The 21262-nt window shown below is 44.0% G+C and overlaps 1 protein-coding gene across 1 annotated transcript in view; it reads left to right on the forward strand.

Annotated features, from left to right (window-relative positions):
- ARHGEF12 (Rho guanine nucleotide exchange factor 12) overlaps positions 1 to 21262 on the forward strand; it is a 441882-nt gene that overhangs the window by 239881 nt on the left and 180739 nt on the right. Inside the window, exon 20 of the mRNA XM_073602566.1 lies at positions 3901 to 4015. Coding sequence (XP_073458667.1) covers positions 3901 to 4015 — 115 coding nt within the window. The remainder of the gene's footprint in view (positions 1 to 3900; positions 4016 to 21262) is intronic.

The raw sequence follows: 21262 nt of genomic DNA on the forward strand, positions 1-21262 counted from the left end.
TTGTTGTGACCTCATTGTTTTTGTGAATTACTTATGATCTTATTTTTTTAAAAATACCCTCCCATTTCAGTTTGGCAATGTTAATAAATCTAATCTGCCGTCTTCTGCATTGCAACTCACTCCAAATGCCGCTGTTCTGCCCCTGGAGGCCTATTTAAAAGTTTTTTATTGATTATATTCACAAAGTTGTTCAAATGGGTTTAGATTTATTTGAATTGTATCTCTAGTTAAAACGTTTGTTTTACAAAACCCCTGTCAGTTTTCTATTTTGCTGTGTGTATCCTAATGGGGAGCTTTGCCTTCATCTCCTGTTGCAGAGACACACACTAGGAAGCGAAAGGAAATCTCCTCTGATACATATATCACTAGAACAGATGTTCTCATTGAAAGATTGCCCCTTAAAGTCATGGACTGCCTTAACATTTTGTATCTCCTACCACTTTTTGGCAGGGGGTCTAATGCTTCCACATTATATCAAGATCTTTAAAAAAAAAGTTGTTAGAGATGCACTTTATTATTAAGCTTTTATATTTTTTACTATAACCCAATTCCCAAAAAGTTGGGGCGCTGAGTAAATTTACATAAAAACAGAATGCACTGATTTTCAAATCTCATAAACCCATATTTTATGCACAATAGAAAATAGAAAACATTAAATATTTAAACTGAGTAAATGTACCATTTTAAGAAAAAAGGGTAAATTTTGAAATTGATGGCAGCAACACGTCTCAGAAAAGTTGGGACAGGGCCATGTTTACCACACTGTAACATCCCCTCTTCTTTTAAAGTGGAACTTTAGTCAGAAGAGTCCTGCTAGTTCTAATGTAAAACATTAAAAATAAGTGCCTGTACTGTTTAAAATCCAGTAATATACTGTCTCACCACTGGTGAATTTGTAGAGGCCAATCTGCTAACAGCCTTAAAGCGGAATTAAACCCTCCTATTATTTAAAGCCAATGAAGCTTCTGTTTGATCTGCAACTGCCATGGTGCTTCGCATGTGATCAGTATTAACACCAGCCATTTTGATGGTTTGACATTATGGTTGAGGACACAAGCAAATGTGACAGTTAGCAATCCCGGCATTCCAGGAATGTATCTGTTTTTTGAAACCGTTAAATTGATAGGTTTAGTTCCACTTTATGATTTACTGCTTTTGATGGGCTCTGGGCTTCAGCAAAATGGCAGCCTTCAGCAAGAAGAAACAGGTGCAATGCTGGAGGCAGTTTGCAGCACACACTAATTTTGGTAGAATATTTATTAATGTGGAATGTATGTTTCTTGCTAAAGAACATTATTTTTTTTTTTTAAGTTGTTATGGGTAAAGTTCCACTTTAACAACACTAAACATCTGGGAGCCAATGAGACCAGTTGGTGTTTTGGGAGAGGAATGTTGCCCCTTTCTTGCCTGATGTAGTATTCTAACTGCTCAACAGTCCTGAGTCTGCCTTGTATTTTTTATTTCAAGATGCGTCAAATATTTTCAATTGGTGAAAGGTCTGGACTGCAGCAAGCCAGTTAAAGTGGTTCTAAAACCTCAAGGTTCTTTTTTTACCTTAAAGCATTATATGCATTAAGATAAAAATCCTTCTCTGCTGCAGGATTCCCTCACCCCATTATTCTTACATTGAGCCTGTTCCGATCCAGCGACGTGCACAAGAACATTGATTCTCGCCCGTCTCTCTCCTCATTGGACAGGTTGATAGCAGCGGGAGTTATTGGCTCCTGCTCCTGTCAGTCAATTCCAGTGATGAGGGAGGGAGCGGCGGGGCTTTGACACAGACAGTTCTGCTGTCTGTGTCAATGGACACAGCAGCAGCGCTCGGGAATCTGTTTCCTATTGGGGGCACCAGCAGGAGAGAAGGAACCAGGAGCACCGGTGGGGGACCCGAGAAGAGGAAGATCAGGACCACTCTGTGCAATTCTTTTGCACTGAGCAGGTAAGTATAGACATGTTTAATAAAAAAAAAAAAAAAAAAAATCCTTTACAACCACTTTAAGCACACAGATTCTTCTACGTCATAGATGCAGTTTTTCAGTTTAGCATTGTCCTGCTGAAATATGCAAGGCCATCCCTGAAAAAGATGGTGTCCCCATGGGAGCATATGCTGCTCTAAAACCTTGGTCATATTTCAGCACTGATGGTGCCTTTGCAGAGTTGCCCATTCTATACACAATAATACACCCCATACTATCAGACGTGGAAGCCTTTGAACTGAGCGCTGATAAGAAGCCGGAAGGTCTCTCTCCTCTTTATTCCGAAGGACGCTGCGCCCATGGCTGCCAAAAAAAATTTCAAATTTCTATTTATTTGACCACGGAACTGTTTTTCACATTGCAACAGACCATTTTAAATGAACTTTGGCCCAGAGAAAATGGTGGCGTTTCTGAATCCTGTTCATATATGGCTTTGCAAGCAGGAGCTTTACTTTGCATTTTTGGATGGCATGGCGAACTGTGTTCACAGACAGTTATTTTTTTTTAAGTAATCCTGAGCCTATGCAGTGATGTCCATCACAGAATCTGGCCTGTTTTTAATGCCAGTACAAACAACTGGCCACTGCCCCCACCTATAACTGGCCTTCGCAGCAAGACTCATGTCAAAATCAAAGAAAATTCCCAGCTCAATTTACCAGTCAGCCTGCAACCAACCAAATTCTCCTGTCTACTAATTTACATTAAAAACAGGGGTTTAGTTAGCACATATTTGCGAATATATGCATAAGCTGCAGATCCACTGCACGGCTCCCCAGTATTTGCAGTCCTAACTCTAAATGTATGAGAGCCTCCATAGTAGAAGCACATGCATTCTAATGGATAGATAGTGGGCAGGTGAGCCTGGAGGGAGCCGACCCCTCCTGTTTTTATTGCTGTCTGAGGGCCTGAAGCTAGCAGGCATCCAATATTGCGTTTCAGCCTTGTTCCTTGTGCACAGAGATTTCTCCAGGTTCTTAGAATCTTTCGATAATATGTACTGTAGATTAAGATGTCAAAGTCTTTGCAATTTCACCTTGCGGAATATTATTTGAAAATTTTTAGATGCAGCTTTTCAGACTATTGAACCTCTACCCATCTTTACTTCTGAGACACTCTGACGCTAAGATGCCCTTTTTATACCTAGTCATGCCACTGAACTGTTGCCAATTAACCTACTTCGTTTCAAAATGTACTTCCAGCTCTTCCTTGTTAGTACCACTTTGTCAGCTTGTTGTTGCCCTCTCCCAACTTTTTGGAGACGTGTTGCTGCCATCAATTTTAAAATTACCTTATTCTTTTCTTAAAGGGTTTGTTAACCCATATATATATATATATATATATATATATATATATATATATATATATATATATATATATATTTATAACTATGCCAGCCCCTATTAGGCTGGAGACAGACACAGATGCAAATGACAAGGAGGAGGGTGAGGGGGAGAGAGGGGACACAGGATGATCAGGACGGAGCTACCCTGGTTATCGTGGTCTATTTAGAGAGGGTATAAAGTGCAATATTCAGGGTTTTTTTTACAGTTTAGAGGGGGCAGATTACACAGCACTGCTTTAAGGGACCAGAATTAATTTATTTTTTTTTTTTGATTAACAAACACTTTAAAATGGACTTTTTCTCAGTTTAAACAGTTGATATGTTTTCTATTTTCTATTGTGAATAAAATATGGGTTTATGAGATTGCAGTCTATTTTTATGCAGATTTTACACAGCGTCCCGACTTTTTTGGAATTGGGGTTGTTCTTAAATTTATATAATTCACTCTTTAACAGGTTTAAAACTACATGTCCCGGAAAGGAAACAGTCTTATAAAACCTCTTTTCTCAGTCAGTCCAGTTTTTTTTTTCCTTGTATTATTTACTTTTTTGACAAATTTTCATTTTCTCTCTTTCTCAAAAGTGGCACCATACAGTATGTGATCCTGACCTACATGAAACATCTTGGCGTTAAAGTGAAGGAACCTAGGGTACTTGAACAGAGGCGGGGCCGTATTGGTTTCTTACCGAAAATTAAGGTATTAATCAGTTTAGAGGATATGTTCCCTGTCCTATGAAATTATGAAATCGTTATATCTAAATTTAAATTATGTGTTACCTGTCTTTTGCTTAGTATTAAGAGCAGCTGGGAAACAAATACTAAATCTATCCTATTCTAAAATGAGCCCATTAGGTTTGCCATGGCATCAGGCAGCTGCAATTTCTTACATTGACAGGGACAAAAGGAGAATACTACCAAAGTAGCCAAAATTCGGAGGCTTCTTCAGGACACGATCAAGGTTCAAAGGTGTAACAAAAGAGAAACGGAGAGAAAGTCTCACTGTCTTTGATTTGGTAGGCCTCATATAAGAATTCCCTGTGATGGAAAATATGGAGTATTTAATGTAAGATTATTTTGTATCTTCCAAAATGTATCAAAACAGGGGCCCATGTGTATCTTGTATTACGAAAAGAGAGAAACCATCCAGCTAATGAAGATGAGGTATGTGGCATCATAGAGGAGCATTGCTGGTATATGCCATAACCTCTATTGTTATATAGTGCATGTAGAGGATACCATGGCAGCGTGCCCCTGGGAGACGGCCAGATACTGTACTCGAACCTTGATTGTGTCCTGAAGAAGCCTCACGGCGAAGCGCGTAGACGCACAGGGGCTCACTGTACTGACTGTATCAGTTTTCATGTGTTTTATCTCTTTTTTTTTAACTTTGTATTTGTTTATGAATTTTTCCTAATAAATTATATACATTTTCTCACTTCTACATTGTTTCCATGCCTTAAAAGTCCAAATTTTGGCTACTTTGGTAGTATTCTCCTTTTGTCCCTATATGCTTTGGATGTGGCATTGGTAGTGCCTCTCTCCCTTATTCTTTCTTACAATTACATTGTAAATCTCTCCTACTTAACCACTTTGCGCAAATCGCCATACCTGTACGTCGGTACTAGCTGCCATAACCCCAGTATTTTTGGGAACGGCGTGCATTTTTTCTTTAGGATAAAAGTGTTCTCCGGGGCAGATTCGCCGCAAGATCACTTTTATCGGCGGCGGGAGAGGTGCTCCGGTCGTCTCCAACGCTTACCGGACCCGCCAGTAGAGGCAGAGACTATCGCGTCCTCTCCCATGCTTGGCTGGCTGCAGACTGAGGGGAAGATGGCCCCAAAAGCTTCAAAAGCTTAGTTCAGTTTTAAAAAAAATCAATGCACTATAGTTGAGATGTATTTTTCTTTGGTTTTAATCATTACACTGGAAGTTAAGTACACTGCTTTCGCTATGAATGTCCCTTGTGTGCTCATGTTCATCATGTAGCAAACTAGGAGAGTACAGTGAGCGTTTTATAGTGCGTTGTTTATAGAATGATTGGTGTGCTTCTCAAAAAAAATGGGCAACACAGAGCCTTTTGTTTCATGATTCATCTTATCTTGCTACACAATTTTACTGCATTCACTTTTAGTGGTCAACTGCCATGTCTTTTGCAACTTTTTCTAACAGTGATTAATGTCTGCAAAAGGTTTGTACTGTATCTTTTCCCTCTAGAAAAAAAAAAAAGTAAGAAGGTACAAGTGTGATTCTGATTGTCTATGAATGGCTGATCATATATTAATGATAAAGTAAATTTTTGGTTCCTCCAGTTTTCGTTGATTGAAAAAAAGAAAAAAAAAGTGTGTGCAGTAAATCTCTATAGGGCTCAATTCACACCAGGAGGTGCGACTGAGTGTGCGCAAAAAAGGTGCCTGCACCATTTTAAAACTTGCCCCACACCAAACACATTGAACTGCAGTACCATGCGTTTTGTCTCACGCATTAACAAGATGCGTGGGAGTGCTATTAAGAATTAATGCCAGCCCCAAATGCATGCAAAGGGGGCAGCGTGTTTTACAGCATTACAGGAGAGAAAGTGAGATGACTCTTCTCTCAAAGGCTGGATGTGAGTGGCCACTGTGACTTCACATTTGAGTACAGAATACTTTGGTGTTCACTGACTTTGACGTTTGTGAGGCAGAACTTTGTGTTGAAGTTCTGCTGATGTCTAAGCAGAGAAATTTCAATCTGATGTGCCTCAATTGAAGCCGGGTTACTAAAAACTCTTTCCGGGAATATTACAGTGCCTACAACCAAAAACGTAAATGTATTTTATTTGGATTTTATGTGATAGACTAGCACAAAGTGGAAGGAAAATGATAAATGTTTTTTATTTTTTTTTTTTACACATACAGTGGGGACGGAAAGTATTCAGACCCCCTTAAATTTTTCACTCTGTTATATTGCAGCCATTTGCTAAAATCATTTAAGTTCATTTTTGTTTCCTCGTTAATGTACACACCTCACCCCATATTGACAGAAAAACACAGAATTGTTGACATTTTTGCAGATTTATTAAAAAAGAAAAACTGAAATATCACATGTTCCAAAGCATTCAGACCATGTGCTGTGACACTCATATATTTAACTCGGGTGCTGTCCATTTCTTCTGATCATCCTTGAGATGGTTCTACACCTTCATTTGAGTCCAGCTGTGTTTGATTTTACTGATTGGACTTGATTAGGAAAGCCACACACCTGTCTCTATAAGACCTTACAGCTCACAGTGCATGTCAGAGCAAATGAGAATCATGAGGTCAAAGGAACTGCCTGAAGAGCTTAGAGACAGAATTGTGGCAAGGCACAGATCTGGCCAAGGTTACAAAAAAATTTCTGCTGCACTTAAGATTCCTAAGAGCACAGTGGCCTCCATAATCCTTAAATGGAAGACGTTTGGGACGACCAGGACCCTTCCTAGAGCTGGCCGTCCAGCCAAACTGAGCTATCGGGGGAGAAAGCCTTGGTGAGAGAGGTAAAGAAGAACCCAAAGATCACTGTGGCTGAGCTCCAGAGATGCAGTTGGGAGATGGGAGAAAGTTGTAGAAAGCCAACCATCACTGCAGCCCTCCACCAGTCGGGGCTTTATGGCAGAGTGGCCCGACGGAAGACTCTCCTCAGTGCAAGACACATGAAAGCCCACATGGAGTTTGCTAAAAAAAACACCTGAAGGACTCCAAGATGGTGAGCAATAAGATTCTTTGGTCTGATGAGACCAAGATAGAACTTTTTGGCCTTAATTCTAAGCGATATTTGTGTAGAAAACCAGGCACAGCTTATCACCTGTCCAATACAGTCCCAACAGTGAAGCATGGTGGTGGCAGCATCATGCTGTGGGGGTGTTTTTCAGCTGCAGGGACAGGACGACTGGTTGCAATCGAGGGAAAGATGAATGCAGCCAAGTACAGGGATATCCTGGACGAAAACCTTCTCCAGAGCGCTCAGGACCTCAGACTGGGCCGAAGGTTTACCTTCCAACAATGTAGATAAATCAGTGCAGCGCTAAATTAATAACTAAAAACAATTATTGAATCAAAATACAATAAATGAAAAGTTCATAGGTTCGTGTGTTGAAACTCTTATGTAGATAGAGAGGCACACAGACGTCAATGGTGATAAAGGGTGCTTCATGCAAAAGTTTGGGGTGCTCCTTGATCCGTGCTCACACCATATGTTTAGCCAAACTGCTCACCTTGTTTATTAGACCCCTGAGCTAACAGGAAGGTCATAAGAGCTTTCACCACCCCTGGTGGTAATGGTAAACTTGTGGATGGAAGCTGGGCACCTCTCGAACTCCTGCAGATAAGCCTTTTGATTCTCCCGTAGCAACATATAATATAAAGAAACAATCTAGTGCTCTCTGTATGATTTGTATAAAGGTATCATTTAATATAAAATGGGTACTCACATAAAAAGCACTTAGACCAAGTGCTAGGGTATAAAGCATAAAAGGACTGATGACAGCAAAGCTGATAAGGTGGCCGTAGTGACATGAAGATGAACTCTCGCACGCGTATCGTCCATAGGACTTCCTCAGCGCTGAGGACTATCGCTGAGGAAGTCCTATGGACGATACGCGTGCGAGAGTTCATCTTAATGTCACTACGGCCACCTTATCAGCTTTGCTGTCATCAGTCCTTTTATGCTTTATACCCTAGCACTTGGTCTAAGTGCTTTTTATGTGAGTACCCATTTTATATTAAATGATACCTTTATACAAATCATACAGAGAGCACTAGATTGTTTCTTTATATTATATGTTGCTACGGGAGAATCAAAAGGCTTATCTGCAGGAGTTCGAGAGGTGCCCAGCTTCCATCCACAAGTTTACCATTACCACCAGGGGTGGTGAAAGCTCTTATGACCTTCCTGTTAGCTCAGGGGTCTAATAAACAAGGTGAGCAGTTTGGCTAAACATATGGTGTGAGCACGGATCAAGGAGCACCCCAAACTTTTGCATGAAGCACCCTTTATCACCATTGACGTCTGTGTGCCTCTCTATCTACATAAGAGTTTCAACACACGAACCTATGAACTTTTCATTTATTGTATTTTGATTCAATAATTGTTTTTAGTTATTAATTTAGCGCTGCACTGATTTATCTACATAGTTCTGAAGGGTTTATATATTTGCCTTTAGTGTTCAGCTGCTGTGAGTAGTCATTAAGTTTTGCGCTGACTGTTTGTTTGGTTTTTTTGGTTACCTTCCAACAAGACAATGACCCTAAGCACACAGCTAAAATAACGAAGGAGTGGCTTCACAACAACTCCGTGACTGTACTTGAATGGCCCAGCCCTGACTTAAACCCAATTGAGCATCTCTGGAGAAACCAAAAATGGCTGTCCACCAACGTTTACCATCCAACCTGACAGAACTGGAGAGGATCTGCAAGGCGGAATGGCAGAGGATCCCCAAATCCAGGTGTGAAAAACTTGTTGCATCTTTCCCAAAAAGACTCATGGCTGTATTGGATCAAAAGGGTGCTTCTACTAAATACTGAACAAAGGGTCTGAATACTTAGAACCATGTGATATTTCAGTTTAAAAATCTGCAAAAATGTCAACAATTCTAGCACCAGACCACCAAAAACAATTTGTTTTTCTGTCAATATGGGGTGCTGTGTGTACATTAATGAGGAAAAAAATGAACCTAAATGATTTTAGCAAATTGCTGCAATATAACAAAGAGTGAACAATTTAAGGGGGTCTGAATACTTTCCGTCCCCACTGTATGTGAAAAGTGTGGCGTGCATTTGTATTCAGGCCTCCTTTACTCTGATATCCCTAACTAAAATCTAGTGGAACCAATTGCCTTGAGAAGTCACCTAATTAGTAAATGGAGTCCATCTCTGTATAAATACAGCTGTTCTGTGAAGCCCTCAGAGGTTTGTTAGAGAACCCTGGTGAACAAACAGCAGAATAAAGGCCAAGGAACACACCAGACAGGTCAGGGATAAAGTTATGGAGAAGTTGGAGAAGGGCATGACCGTTCGGTGATGCCATCCAGAGACCCCACGCCCTTGTGACAGCGTGGCCTGGGGCATGATGGGCAGTGACATCACAAGGAGTGGGGTCTCTGGATGACCTCACCGGGTGGCCACGCCCCATAGCTATATAAAAAATGGCAGACAGCAGGAGCCAACACAACAGCGGTATCCAGTGTCGGGAGAAGACATCTGAAGGAGAAGCAGCAGAAGAACCAGAGGAAGAAGATATAAATGGAGGAAGAAGACATGGAGCTACATCGGGGGACAGTCTCCATTTTTAATAAAGGACCGTCAAAAAACCTGTGTACTGTTTATTTCTTTCTCGTACATCATAGGACACAGAGCCTCAAGTAATTACTTATTTGGTTATAGCCTACCTTCAGGTGTTGACACTGGCAATCAATAAAGGAAGTTAACTCCCCTATATAACCCCTCCTCCTTCCAGGAGTCCTCAGTTTTTTGCCAGTGTCTAAAGGTGTTGTCGCGAGTAACATGTGCTCTGTGGAGCTCCAAGAGGGATCCATGCTGGTTTTAAAAAGCCTCCACAAACGGATCCATCCCGCCACTGCGGCTCCAAGATGGTACCGGGCCTCGCATAGAGGAATGAGGTTTTGCCTGTAATGCTCCTCTTTGAGAGCTGGACCCTAGGAACTAGGACTCTTTTTTTTTTTTTTTTTTTTTTTGGTCTTGCTACATTACCTAAAGTTGTCCTGAGGGGTGCTATACATGGCCCAAAGGAGTGGAACCCCTATAAAATGGGCCCCAGTCTTTGAAGGTTTAACCACGCTGCCCGCCCTAATGGGTGAAGTTTGGATCTGTTTACGCAGTATCCTGCAGCGAGGAAAAGGTAAGAGAAAAGCATAGGAACTGCAAACTCTACCTATGACTTTTCTTTAGGATATATTGTAATGCCTTATGTACTCCTCTAGAGGTAGTTTTTAAAAAGAGTGTAAATGCCTGTTTAGAAGTGCTTAAAACAGCGCGTGTCTCAGCAAGTGGAGGGGGGGTTTATTTCCCCCTAATGGGAAAACAAGTGGCGGAGGATATATGTAAACCTTACACTCCCCCCGCTGCTCGCCCGCCCGTCTATGTTGTTGCTATACACAAAATATTACTTGCCGGTAATATGAGACATTGCAGCATGGCTGCAGTCCCCTCTCCTTCTCTGCTATGTATGATGCAAGCCACCGCGCACGTGCGCGAGAAGCTGACGTCAGAGAAAGGAGAGCAAGAAAGGGGCGTGGCTTAAGCGGTTGACGCCTCAGTGTCCTTACAACACACGGTGCACAGTAATCAGGCTCAAACCTGAAAAAACTTAAAAGATTTTAGAGCTGATACTCTGTAACAGACGGTGTCTATCAGAGCAGCAAAAGCAAGGCTGACACACAGACGCGCTGGTGCAGGTGAGAGGTTTACACAGGCATATACAGTACAGGAAAAACTTTCATTCAACATTCTATGCTGCCATTGTTTTTTTCCTACTATTGTTCAAATAAATACAGCAAACTGGGCCTCTGCTTTTGTGCTTTGCACTATGGCTTCAAGGCTTACTACTAGAGTACTAACCACCCCCAGGCGCTGGGAACTCCAGTCATGCCTCCACATTGTCATCCTCTCTGGGGATACCCGGCATGGCAAGCCAGGGAGAGCCGTTGGAACCGGCTGGTGGTGCTACTGCTTACCACACTTCAGTCCCTTTATATGGGACTGAGATGGTATTTTCCTCTGCTGTGCAAGGCTTAGAGGAAGTTTTAGCCGCTTTAATCACATCCTCCATTGAAGGGGATAGGAAGCATGCTAGATCCATCTCTCCCACTCCAGACCCTTAACAGGGGAACAGTGGGGACAGGATGAGGTATTATCTTCAAACGATTGGGAAAAACAAACCGATTATTCCTCTGCAGAGGAAACAACAGCTGATGTTCCAGCTTTACAATCTAGGGTACAAATCCTTACGGACTTGGTGCGTTCCACTTTCATGCCACCCCTAACAGAGTCAGCTGAAAGTCTGGTTCCTTTTTTGGGTTCTTTAAAACCTTCACAACCAGGGCATGCGTTTCCAGTCCACACATTACTAGAGAAGCTTATTTTCTGAAGGCATCCATCCGGATAAGCATTTTTTCCCTCCAAAGAGTTTTATCAGCTCTCTATCCTATGGAGGAGATATTCACCAAAATGGAAAGTTCCAGCAGTAGATGCTGCAATTTCCAGTGTGAATAAGAGTTTATCTTGTCCAGTGGACCATGCACAAAATCCTAAAGGATCCAACAAGTTGGCATTCCTGTTAAAATCTTCCTTTTCCTTAGCAGGTACTGTAGCTCAGACTGCAATTGCAGCCATAGGCATCTGTCAGTCCTTAAAGGACCAGTTTACAGATGCTCCTAACAAGATCCCTGCACAAGAGGCCATGAGTTGCCCGAATTACAAAAGCATATGTTTGCCATAGATGCTATGAAAGACTCTATTTACCAGGCGTCTCGCCTGGCCCTTGTGTTAGCACACATGCGGAAGGGTGGGTCTGCTAAAGCACCCTGCAAACAGCTTCTGTCCAGCTTCCCATTTCATGGGGAGCGACTATTTGGCGATGATTTGGATAAATACATCCAAACAAATTTCCAGTGGAAAGAGTACTTTTTTGCCAGTCTAAGAAAGCTTAAACGTCCTTCGTTCAAACGGACTCTTTCCTGCGCCAAGCGCTTCCACCTCTAGGCAGTGGCGATGGCTTCCACCGTCAAATTCCAGAGGAAAATCGCATGGTCAGACTCATGGAAGACCTGGAGCCGCAAAACTGCAAAGCAGAACATGAAGAGGCATCACCCCTCAAGAAAATGGGAGGAAGGCTTCTGCATTACGCAGAGGTCTGACTAATGGAAACTCGGGACAGATGGGCTCTCTCCACAGTGATTCTAGGATACAACCTAGAGTATCAGGAGTTTCCACCATCTCATGTGATAAGATCAAATGTTCCCATTCTGGATCTAAAAAATCTGAATCGATTCCTGAGAATTCGCTCCTTTCGCATGGAGTCGATCAGGTCAGTTGTCTCCATCCTACTGGAGGAAGAACTTTTGGTATCCATCGACATCAGGATGCATACCTGCATGTCCCTGTATTTCCTGCTCACCAAAGGTTTCTGCGATTCAAAGTAGAACAGCACTTTCAGTTTGCGGCTTTCCCTCCTGGCTAGCCACAACACCACGGGTATTCACAAATACTGGCCCCACCTCTAGCCAGGTTGAGGGCACAGGGCATAACAGTGTGGGTGTACCTAGATGATCTATTATTATAGTCCAGTCAATGATCCGCTTAAAGCAAAGCTTTTGCATTTCAACCAGTTACCTGGAAAATCTCGGTTGGATGCTCAACCTAGAGAAGTCTTCCTTAAAACCAGTAAGAAGGCTGGATTACTTGGGTCTGTTCATAGATGCAGTCCTGAAAGGGATGTCCTGTCTCCAGCAAAGATCAGCTCCATACAAGAGTTGGTACGGATGGTCAGGTCAAAACAAATCCTTCAATTCACCTTTGCATGAGGTTAGGAAGATGGTAGCTTCAATCAAAGCAGTCCCTTATGCCCAGTTCCGTTCAAGACTGTTGCAAAACAGAATCCTCTCGGCCTGGAACAAGACGATCCAAGCTTTGGGCTTATCTATGCAGGCTGACCCCAAGAAGGTCTTAAAACCTCAGTTGGTGGTTACGTGCGGCTTCACTTCCTGGTTCCCTACTGCGCATGTGCGATTTGCGCTGCACGTCCTCTCAGGTCCCTGCTGTGTTCTGTGTCTCACAGAATACAGCGGGGGAGGACGGGGTAGGCGCCGGAAGTGGCATAGGTCACCGCAAGCGCCGTGGTGATCTATGCCAGGAAGTGTGAGCAAATACCTGTATTAGACAGGTATCTGCTCCCTCCACCCCCCTGAAAGGTGCCAAATGTGACACCGAAGGGGGGGGGATCCAAAAAGTGGACGTTCCATTTTTGGGTGGAACTCCACTTTAAGTATTATTAAGGGCCAGGTCTCGGCCTTATCCGTTTTATATCAAAAAACGCTTGCTACGCATGCTCTAGTCCGGGGTTTTTTCTTGCAGGGATTGATGCCGATTAATCCACCAGTTTAATCACCCTTAAAGCCCTTGGGACTTGAATTTAGTTTGTCAGTGTTACAAACAGCCATTTTTAACCTGTACAGTATAGTCCGCTTGTCCTCCTGACTAGGAACCTGATATTTTTTATTGCTATCCTCAGCTAGAAGGGTATCAGATTTGGCTGCTCTTTCTTGTAAGGAGCCATATTTGAATATTTACGAGGACAGAGTGGTGTTGCGCCCTCGTCCAGGCTTTTTGCCAAAAGTGATTTCAGACCTTCATCGGAATGAAGACATTGTCCTGCCATAATTTTTCCCAAGACCATGTTTCAGGGAAGATAAGTCACTACATTGTCTTGATATAGTAAGAGCAGTGAAAATTTATTTAAAGAAGACTGCTCGGATTCGTAAGACTGATGTCTTATTTATTCTGCCAGAGGGTCCTAAGAAAGGACAGGCAGCGTCAAAATCCACTGTTGCTAAGTGGATTTGGCAAGTTATAATTTAAACTTATGATTTAAGGGGTAAGATTCCCCTATTCGGGTTAAGGCGCACTCTACCAAAGCGGTTAGTGTTTCTTAGGCAGTGCGTGACCAGGCCTCCTTTACTCAGATCTGCAAGACTGCAACTTGGTCTTTGGTCCATACATTCACAAATTTTTATCAAGTGGATGTAAGAAAGAATGAGGATGTCGCCTTTGAGCGATGTATGCTGCAGGCAGCAATATAAATCCTCAGGTCTGCGGGAGCCTTATGGGCTGTGTCTCCCTCCCCTCAAGTGGTATTGCTTTGGGACATCCCAATAAGTAATTACTTGAGGCTCTGTGTCCTATGATGTACGATAAAGAAAATAGGATTTTTTATAACAGCTTACCTGTAAAATCCTTTTCTTGGAGTACATCATAGGACACAGAGGTCCCTCCCTTCTGTCTTAGAGTATAACTATATTGCTTGGCTACAAAAACTGAGGACTCCTGGAAGGAGGTGGGGTTTTATAGGGGAGTCAACTTCCTTTATTGATTGCCAGTGTCAACACCTGAAGGTAGGCTATAACCCAATAAGTAATTACTTGAGGCTCGGTGTCCTATGATGTACTCCAAGAAAAGGATTTTACAGGTAAGCTGTTATAAAAAATATTCTTTTTTTTCGACACTTTTTTGGGGGGCAATGAGTAGAAGTACAATGTACCCCATACCCTTTCACATGGGGGGGTGGGATCTGGGAGCCCTCTTGTTTAAAGGGGGCTTCCAGATTCCGATAAGCCCCCCCGCCCGCAGACCCCCACAACTACCAGCCAGGGCTGTGGGGAAGAGGCCCTTGTCCCCATCAACATGGGGACAAGGTGCTTTGGGGTGCACGTTGAGGGCATGTGGCCTGGTATGGTCCAGAAAGAGGGGGTCACTTGCTCATCCTCATTTCCCCCCCCCTTTTCCTGGCCCACCGGTCTGCATGCTCAGATAAGGGTCTGGTATGGATTTCTTTCTCGTACATCACGGGACACAGAGCCTCAGTAATTACTGATGGGTTATAGGGTATCATTAGGTAATTGGACACTGGTCACACCCTAAACAGGAAGTTCAACTCCCCATATAACCCCTCCCTTTCCTGGGGATACCTCAGTTTTTTCGCCAGTGTCTTAGGTGTTGGACGTGTAAAGATGTGCTGTGCTGAGCTCGAAAGGGAATATCCTATATCCTATACTGGGGCAAGCCAGGCGAACCGGATCCATTTCAAAGTGTCCTTTTTAGGCCGAATTGGATGGTACCCGGGCCTCGTGTCCGAAGAAATTAGGTTTTACCTGTAACACTCCTCTTTTTAGAGAGCTGGACCCCGCATTTCAGAATTTGGTTTTTCTAGCCTTATTCTTGCCTGGGTGCTTTACAGGCCCAGAACTGTGGATCCCCCTATCCATAGGGGGCCCCAGTCTCTGAAGGTTTTCGGAGCCCACCGTGAGAGGTGAAGATTGGGTCTGTATAACAGTACCCTGCAACTGGATAAGGTAAGGGAGATTCCACAGATTTTTTAAATTCTAGTAGGTTTCTCCTTTTAGTAAATGTATGCTATGCCTATTGTCGCCACCGGGGACAGCCAAGAGCACATACCTTCACATGCTTGATTGTCTGTCTCCGTGTTCACGATGCATAGCTCCTCCAGCCAAGCTCCAGGTAGGATGGGATGGGTGGCTCTTCCTGCAGGGATATTCCCCCCAAGAATGGGGGGGCCACAGTGGTCTGTGAGGAGGTAGTATACCCCACTATTGCTGCCACCTCCGCCATTACCATGTGGCAGACCCCATCATCTGCCGGCCTCTCTCCTTCCTCCTCCACCCCAGCCTCCCCTCCATGCTGGTCCCGGAGGGTTGGCTTGCGCGGGAAAGCGCATGTTTTTTGAATAAAACGAGGGGGGGTGGTCAGAGGAGGGGGGGGCGGAGCGTCAGCGCGAAGTCCGGCGTGCTTAGACGCCCACATCGCCGGCTGCACAGGCTATAAGAAGCACACTTTTCTGGTGCACACAGCCTATTCAGGGACACAGAGCTGACGGTCGCATGTAAGGTGGGACACAGGCATTCTCCCAGGCAGCATTTACTAAGAAACACTTGACTGGGCATTGGTAGCAGTAGCAAGTTGCTGGACTACATCGCTCAGCAGTCAGTGTTTCATTTGTGTGATACCTCCACCTTGTTGCTTTGCACTATGGGTAGAAGAGGTACAAATACCCCAAAAACCAGAGGCTCTAGGGGATCGCCCTCAGGCTCTGAGGACCCCCCTTCTGCAGTGCCTCCCCCCCCTGAAGGACCTGGGATGGCCGGCCAGGGAGAGCCGTTGGGGTTGGGGGCTGCATCTGCTTCTGGCACTTCAGCCCCTGTATACATTACGCAGGAGGTTTTCTCCTCAACCATTAATGGATTAGAGGAAAGATTAATGGATCTTCACTCAGTGGAAGAAAACGCACTAGGTTTTCCTCTGTTACCCAGGACTCTCAGGCAGAGGAACTCTGGGGAAAAAGGAGAAGAATCACTTTCAGAGGATCGGGATGGGACTGATGATTCCTCCTCTGAGGAATCAAGTGGAGAAGGGCCCTCTTCAGCTTCTCAGGATGAGAAGGTCTTAGTACAGATCCTTGCTGGATTGGTCCGCTCCACATTTAAGTTACCCGTATCTGAGTCAGTTAAAGAACCCTCTTCTTCTTTGGGGTCACTGAAGCCTCCTCAAACAACACATGCTTTTCCTGTTCATAATCTGCTAGAAAAGCTCATTTATTCTGAGTGGGATCACCCAGATAAATGTTTTTTTCCACCTAAAAAGTTTTCAACACTTTATCCTATGGAAGAAAAGTTTATAAAGATGTGGGGGATACCGGCCATTGACGCCGCCATTTCCTCCGTAAATAAAAGTCTGACTTGTCCTGGTGACAATGCTCAGATGCTCAGGGATCCTGTTGATAAGAAAATGGAATCCCTTTTGAAGGATATTTTCTCCTTAGCAGGTTCAGTAGCTCAACCTGCAGTGGCAGCGATTGGAGTCTGTCAATACTTATGAGACCATGTTAAGCAGGTCCTTAAAGTTCTAACTGAACAGCAGGCCCAGGGGTTGGCTAACCTTCCAGCGGCCTTATGTTTTGCTGTTGACGCCATCAGAGATTCTATCATCCAAACCTCTCGTCTTTCACTTGGGTTGGTGCATATGCACAGAATCTTATGGTTGAAAAACTGGTCAGCCGAAGCACCATGTAAGAAACTAATGGCTGGATTTCCATTTTGTGGTGCAAGGCTGTTTGGAGAGGATTTGGACAATTATATCCAAAAGATCTCTAGTGGGAAAAGCACTCTCTTACCTGTTAAGAAAAGAAGTAAGCGTCCCTCTTTCAAACGGGCTCTTTCCCCAGTGCCAGGAGCATCAGCCTCCAGGCAGTCGCGACGGCCTCCTCCGTCAGGGTCTAGAAATAAATTTCAGAGTCGACCCCAGGGACAAAAGAAGTCCTGGGGGAAGAAGCCTACTAGACAAGACGCTAAAGCCTCTTTATGAAGGAGCGCCCCCGCTCGTTCGGGTGGGGGAAGACTGCTACGGTTCTCAAAGCTCTGGCAGGAGGATTTCCAGGACAGATGGGTAATCTCCACGGTAACTCTAGGTTACAAACTGGAGTTCCAAGAAATCCCCTCTTCACGTTTCCTCAGATCAAGTGTCCCCAGAGATCCAGAGCAAAAGCAGTTGCTCCTTCTAGCGTTAGAGCGACTATTGTCGCAAAAAGTCATCATGGTGGTTCCCACAAAAGATCAAGGATTGGGATTTTATTCCAACCTTTTTACGGTACAAAAACCAAATGGAGATGTCAGACCCATTCTGGATCTAAAGGATCTGAATCGATTCCTAAGGATTCGATCCTTTCACATGGAATCAATTCGGTCAGTGGTCTCCATCCTACAGGGAGGAGAATTTCTGGCATCAATAGACATCAGAGGTGCGTATCTGCGTGTACCCATTTTTCCTGCTCATCAAAAGTACTTGCGCTTCGAAATAGAAGGGTGCCATTTTCAGTTTGTGGCTCTGCCTTTGGGGCTAGCCACTGCACCTCGAGTGTTTACAAAGATCTTTGCTCCTCCTATGGCCAGATTAAGGGCTCAAGGTATAACTGTCATAGCATACCCAGACGACCTGCTCTTGATAGACCGGTCGGTAGCCTGTTTGAGCGGAAACTTGATGACCACAGTCAACTACCTGGAACACCTAGGTTGGATTCTCAACCTAGAAAAGTCTTTCTTAAAACCAGTAAGAAGACTGGAGTATTTGGGCCTAGTCATAGATACAAGCCAAGAGAAGGTATTTTTATCTCAGGCAAAGATCACTGCCTTAAGAGAGCTGATTCTGGTAGTCAGGACCAAAAAGGGTCTTCTGTCCACCTTTGTATGAGGCTGCTGGGAAAGATGGTAGCTTCATTCGAAGCAGTTCCCTATGCTCAGTTTCATTCAAGACTACTGCAACACAGTATCCTGTCGGCCTGGAACAAGAAGGTTCAGGCATTAGGTTCTCCGATGCACCTGTCTTGTACAGTGCATCAGAGCCTCAGTTGGTGGTTAATACCCGAAAGCCTGCAGAAAAGGAAATCCTTTTCCTTTCAAGTTGGGGAGCAGTTCTGGAACAGTCTGCGGTCCAAGGGGAATGGTCCAAAACCGAGGACCTTACCCATCAACATTCTGGAGATCCGTGCGGCATATCTAGCCCTCAAGGCCTGGACTACAGGGTTGCCCGGTCAGGATCCAGTCCGACAATGCCACAGCAGTGGCTTATATCAATCATCAAGGAGGCACCAGGAGTCGGGCAGCTCAGAGAGAAGTGAACCAGATTTTAGTCTGGGCAGAAAAGCATGTGCCATGCATATCGTCAGTTTTCATTCCGGGGATAGAGAACTGGCAGGCGGACTATTTGAGTCGCCAGCGATTAGTCCCAGGGGAATGGTCTCTTCACCCCGACGTCTTTTCGGCCATATGCCAAAGATGGGGGGTTCCAGATGTGGATCTCTTTTGCATCCAGATTCAACAAAAAAATCGACAAGTTTGTGGCAAGAACAAAGGATCCTCTTGCATACGGGACAGATGCGTTGGTGATTCTGTGGCATCGGTTCTCACTGATTTATGCATTCCCTCCTATTCTGCTACTGTCACGACTCCTTCGCAGGATCAGGCAGGAAAAGAAGAAAATGAAGCTGGCCTTGAGTACCATCAAGGGCCAGGTCTCGGCCTTATCAGTATTATTTCAACGACCACTTGCTTCACATTCTTTGGTTTGAAGCTTTATGCAGGGGGGGGACGCGTCTTAATCCTCCGGTTAAGGCGCCCCTAAACCCCTGAGAATTGAATTTGGTTCTGTCAGTTTTACAGAAACAGCCTTTTAAACCAATACGTCAAATTCCCTTGGTCTTATTGACAAGAAAGTTAATTTTTCTGGTAGCCATTTCTTCTGCTAGAAGAGTATCAGAATTAGCAGCTCTTTCCTGTAAAGAGCCTTATTTAATCTTACACCAGGATAGAGTGGTATTGCGCCCTCATCCTAGCTTTCTACCGAAAGTGGTTTCAGGTTTTCATCTAAACCAAGATATTGTTCTGCCTTCCTTTTTTCCAGATCCCTGTTCTACAGAAGAAAGGTCACTACATTCTTTGGATGTAGTAAGAGCAGTCAAGGCCTAACTGAAAGCAACTGCTCAAATTCGCAAAACGGATGTTTTGTTCGTACTGCCAGAAGGTCCCAATAGAGGACAGGCAGCGTCAAAGTCTACCATTTCAAAATGGATTCGACAAATGATTATTCAAGCTTACGGTTTGAAACGGAAAATTCCACCTTTTCAAATCAAGGCACACTCCACAAGGGCTATTAGTGCTTCTTGGGCTGTGCATCACCAGGCCCCTATGGCTCAAATCTGCAGGGCCGCAACCTGGTCTTCAGTCCATACATTCACCAGATTTTATCAGGTGGATGTGGGAAGACATGAGGATATCGCCTTTGGGCGTAGTGTGCTGCAGGCAGCAGTACGAGGTCCTCGGGTCTGATTACACCCTACGTGGTGTGGTCCCCTCCCCTCAAATAGCATTGCTCTGGGACATCCCATCAGTAATTACTGAGGCTCTGTGTCCCGTGATGTACGAGAAAGAAAATAGGATTTTTACAACAGCTTACCTGTAAAATCATTTTCTTTTGAGGTACATCACGGGACACAGAGGTCCCACCCCTCTTCTAATACACTTATATTGCTTTGCAACAAAACTGAGGTATCCCCGGGGAGGGGTTATATGGGAAGTTGAACTTCCTGTTTAGAGTGTGACCAGTGTCCAATTACCTAATGATACCCTATAACCCATCAGTAATTACTGAGGCTCTGTGTCCCGTGATGTACCTCAAAAGAAAAGGATTTTACAGGTAAGCTGTTATAAAAATCCTATTTTTTGGGGGGGGGGGCACCCCCTCGCCGTTTTTTTTGGTTTTTATTTATTTTGGCGTGTTGTTCCCCCTCAAGATCCATACTAGACTTAAAGTGGGATCCTGTTAGTTGAAGTTGGACATACGGATCAGAAGTCGTGCAACTTCCGTGTTGGCAGAGTGTAAACATAGCCTAAAACTTGAAATAAACATGTCTCAGGAAATGTCGCATACGATTACACTAAATTTGATACATCATTAATTCCTTCCTTTTGCCCTTCCCATGATGGAGAATGTCGTCGGCTCCTGGAAGGGGTTTCATCATTCACTGCAGGTATTCAGAAAAAAATAGTAAGTACTGTTTGACACTGGCTATTGCTACCACTTCCCATAGATGAAGCCGGTCTAGCACTGCCTAGCCTTTATTTTTACTATTTGGCTACTCTTTTAGTTATTGTACATTGATGGCTTTCCCTCCCTGATGGGAACCCGGCCCTGGACTTGGAGGCGGATATACTTTGCTCCCCGCAAACTGCTCCAATGTATAATACACAGGGGACCGATATCCCCCCGACCCTTACCCAGTCCAAGAGGATGACGGTGAGGGCTTGGATTATGATACCTAGTTCTCATGGGATTTGGTCTCCCAATACCCCCTTTGGAACAATCTCATCCTTCCCCATCTTTCTACTCTCTCAGAACACCCTTATTTTGACAAGAGTAGGTGTTTATACACTGAGGCATATCCTCCAAACAGAAGTACTCCATTCTTTTGACTCAAAGAAGAATTCGGCCTTCCTTACTGGCATTTTTGAGATACCTACAGTTGTGACACACCATTCGCACCTATCCCAAGCACCTATCCTCCAACAAAACGCCTTAGAATCTCTTCTAGAAACTTCTTTTCTTGACAAGCCCCTTTCTTCAATTTATGTCTT

The sequence above is a fragment of the Aquarana catesbeiana genome, linkage group LG10 (genome assembly GCF_042186555.1).
Source record: "Aquarana catesbeiana isolate 2022-GZ linkage group LG10, ASM4218655v1, whole genome shotgun sequence".
NCBI lineage: Eukaryota > Metazoa > Chordata > Amphibia > Anura > Ranidae > Aquarana > Aquarana catesbeiana.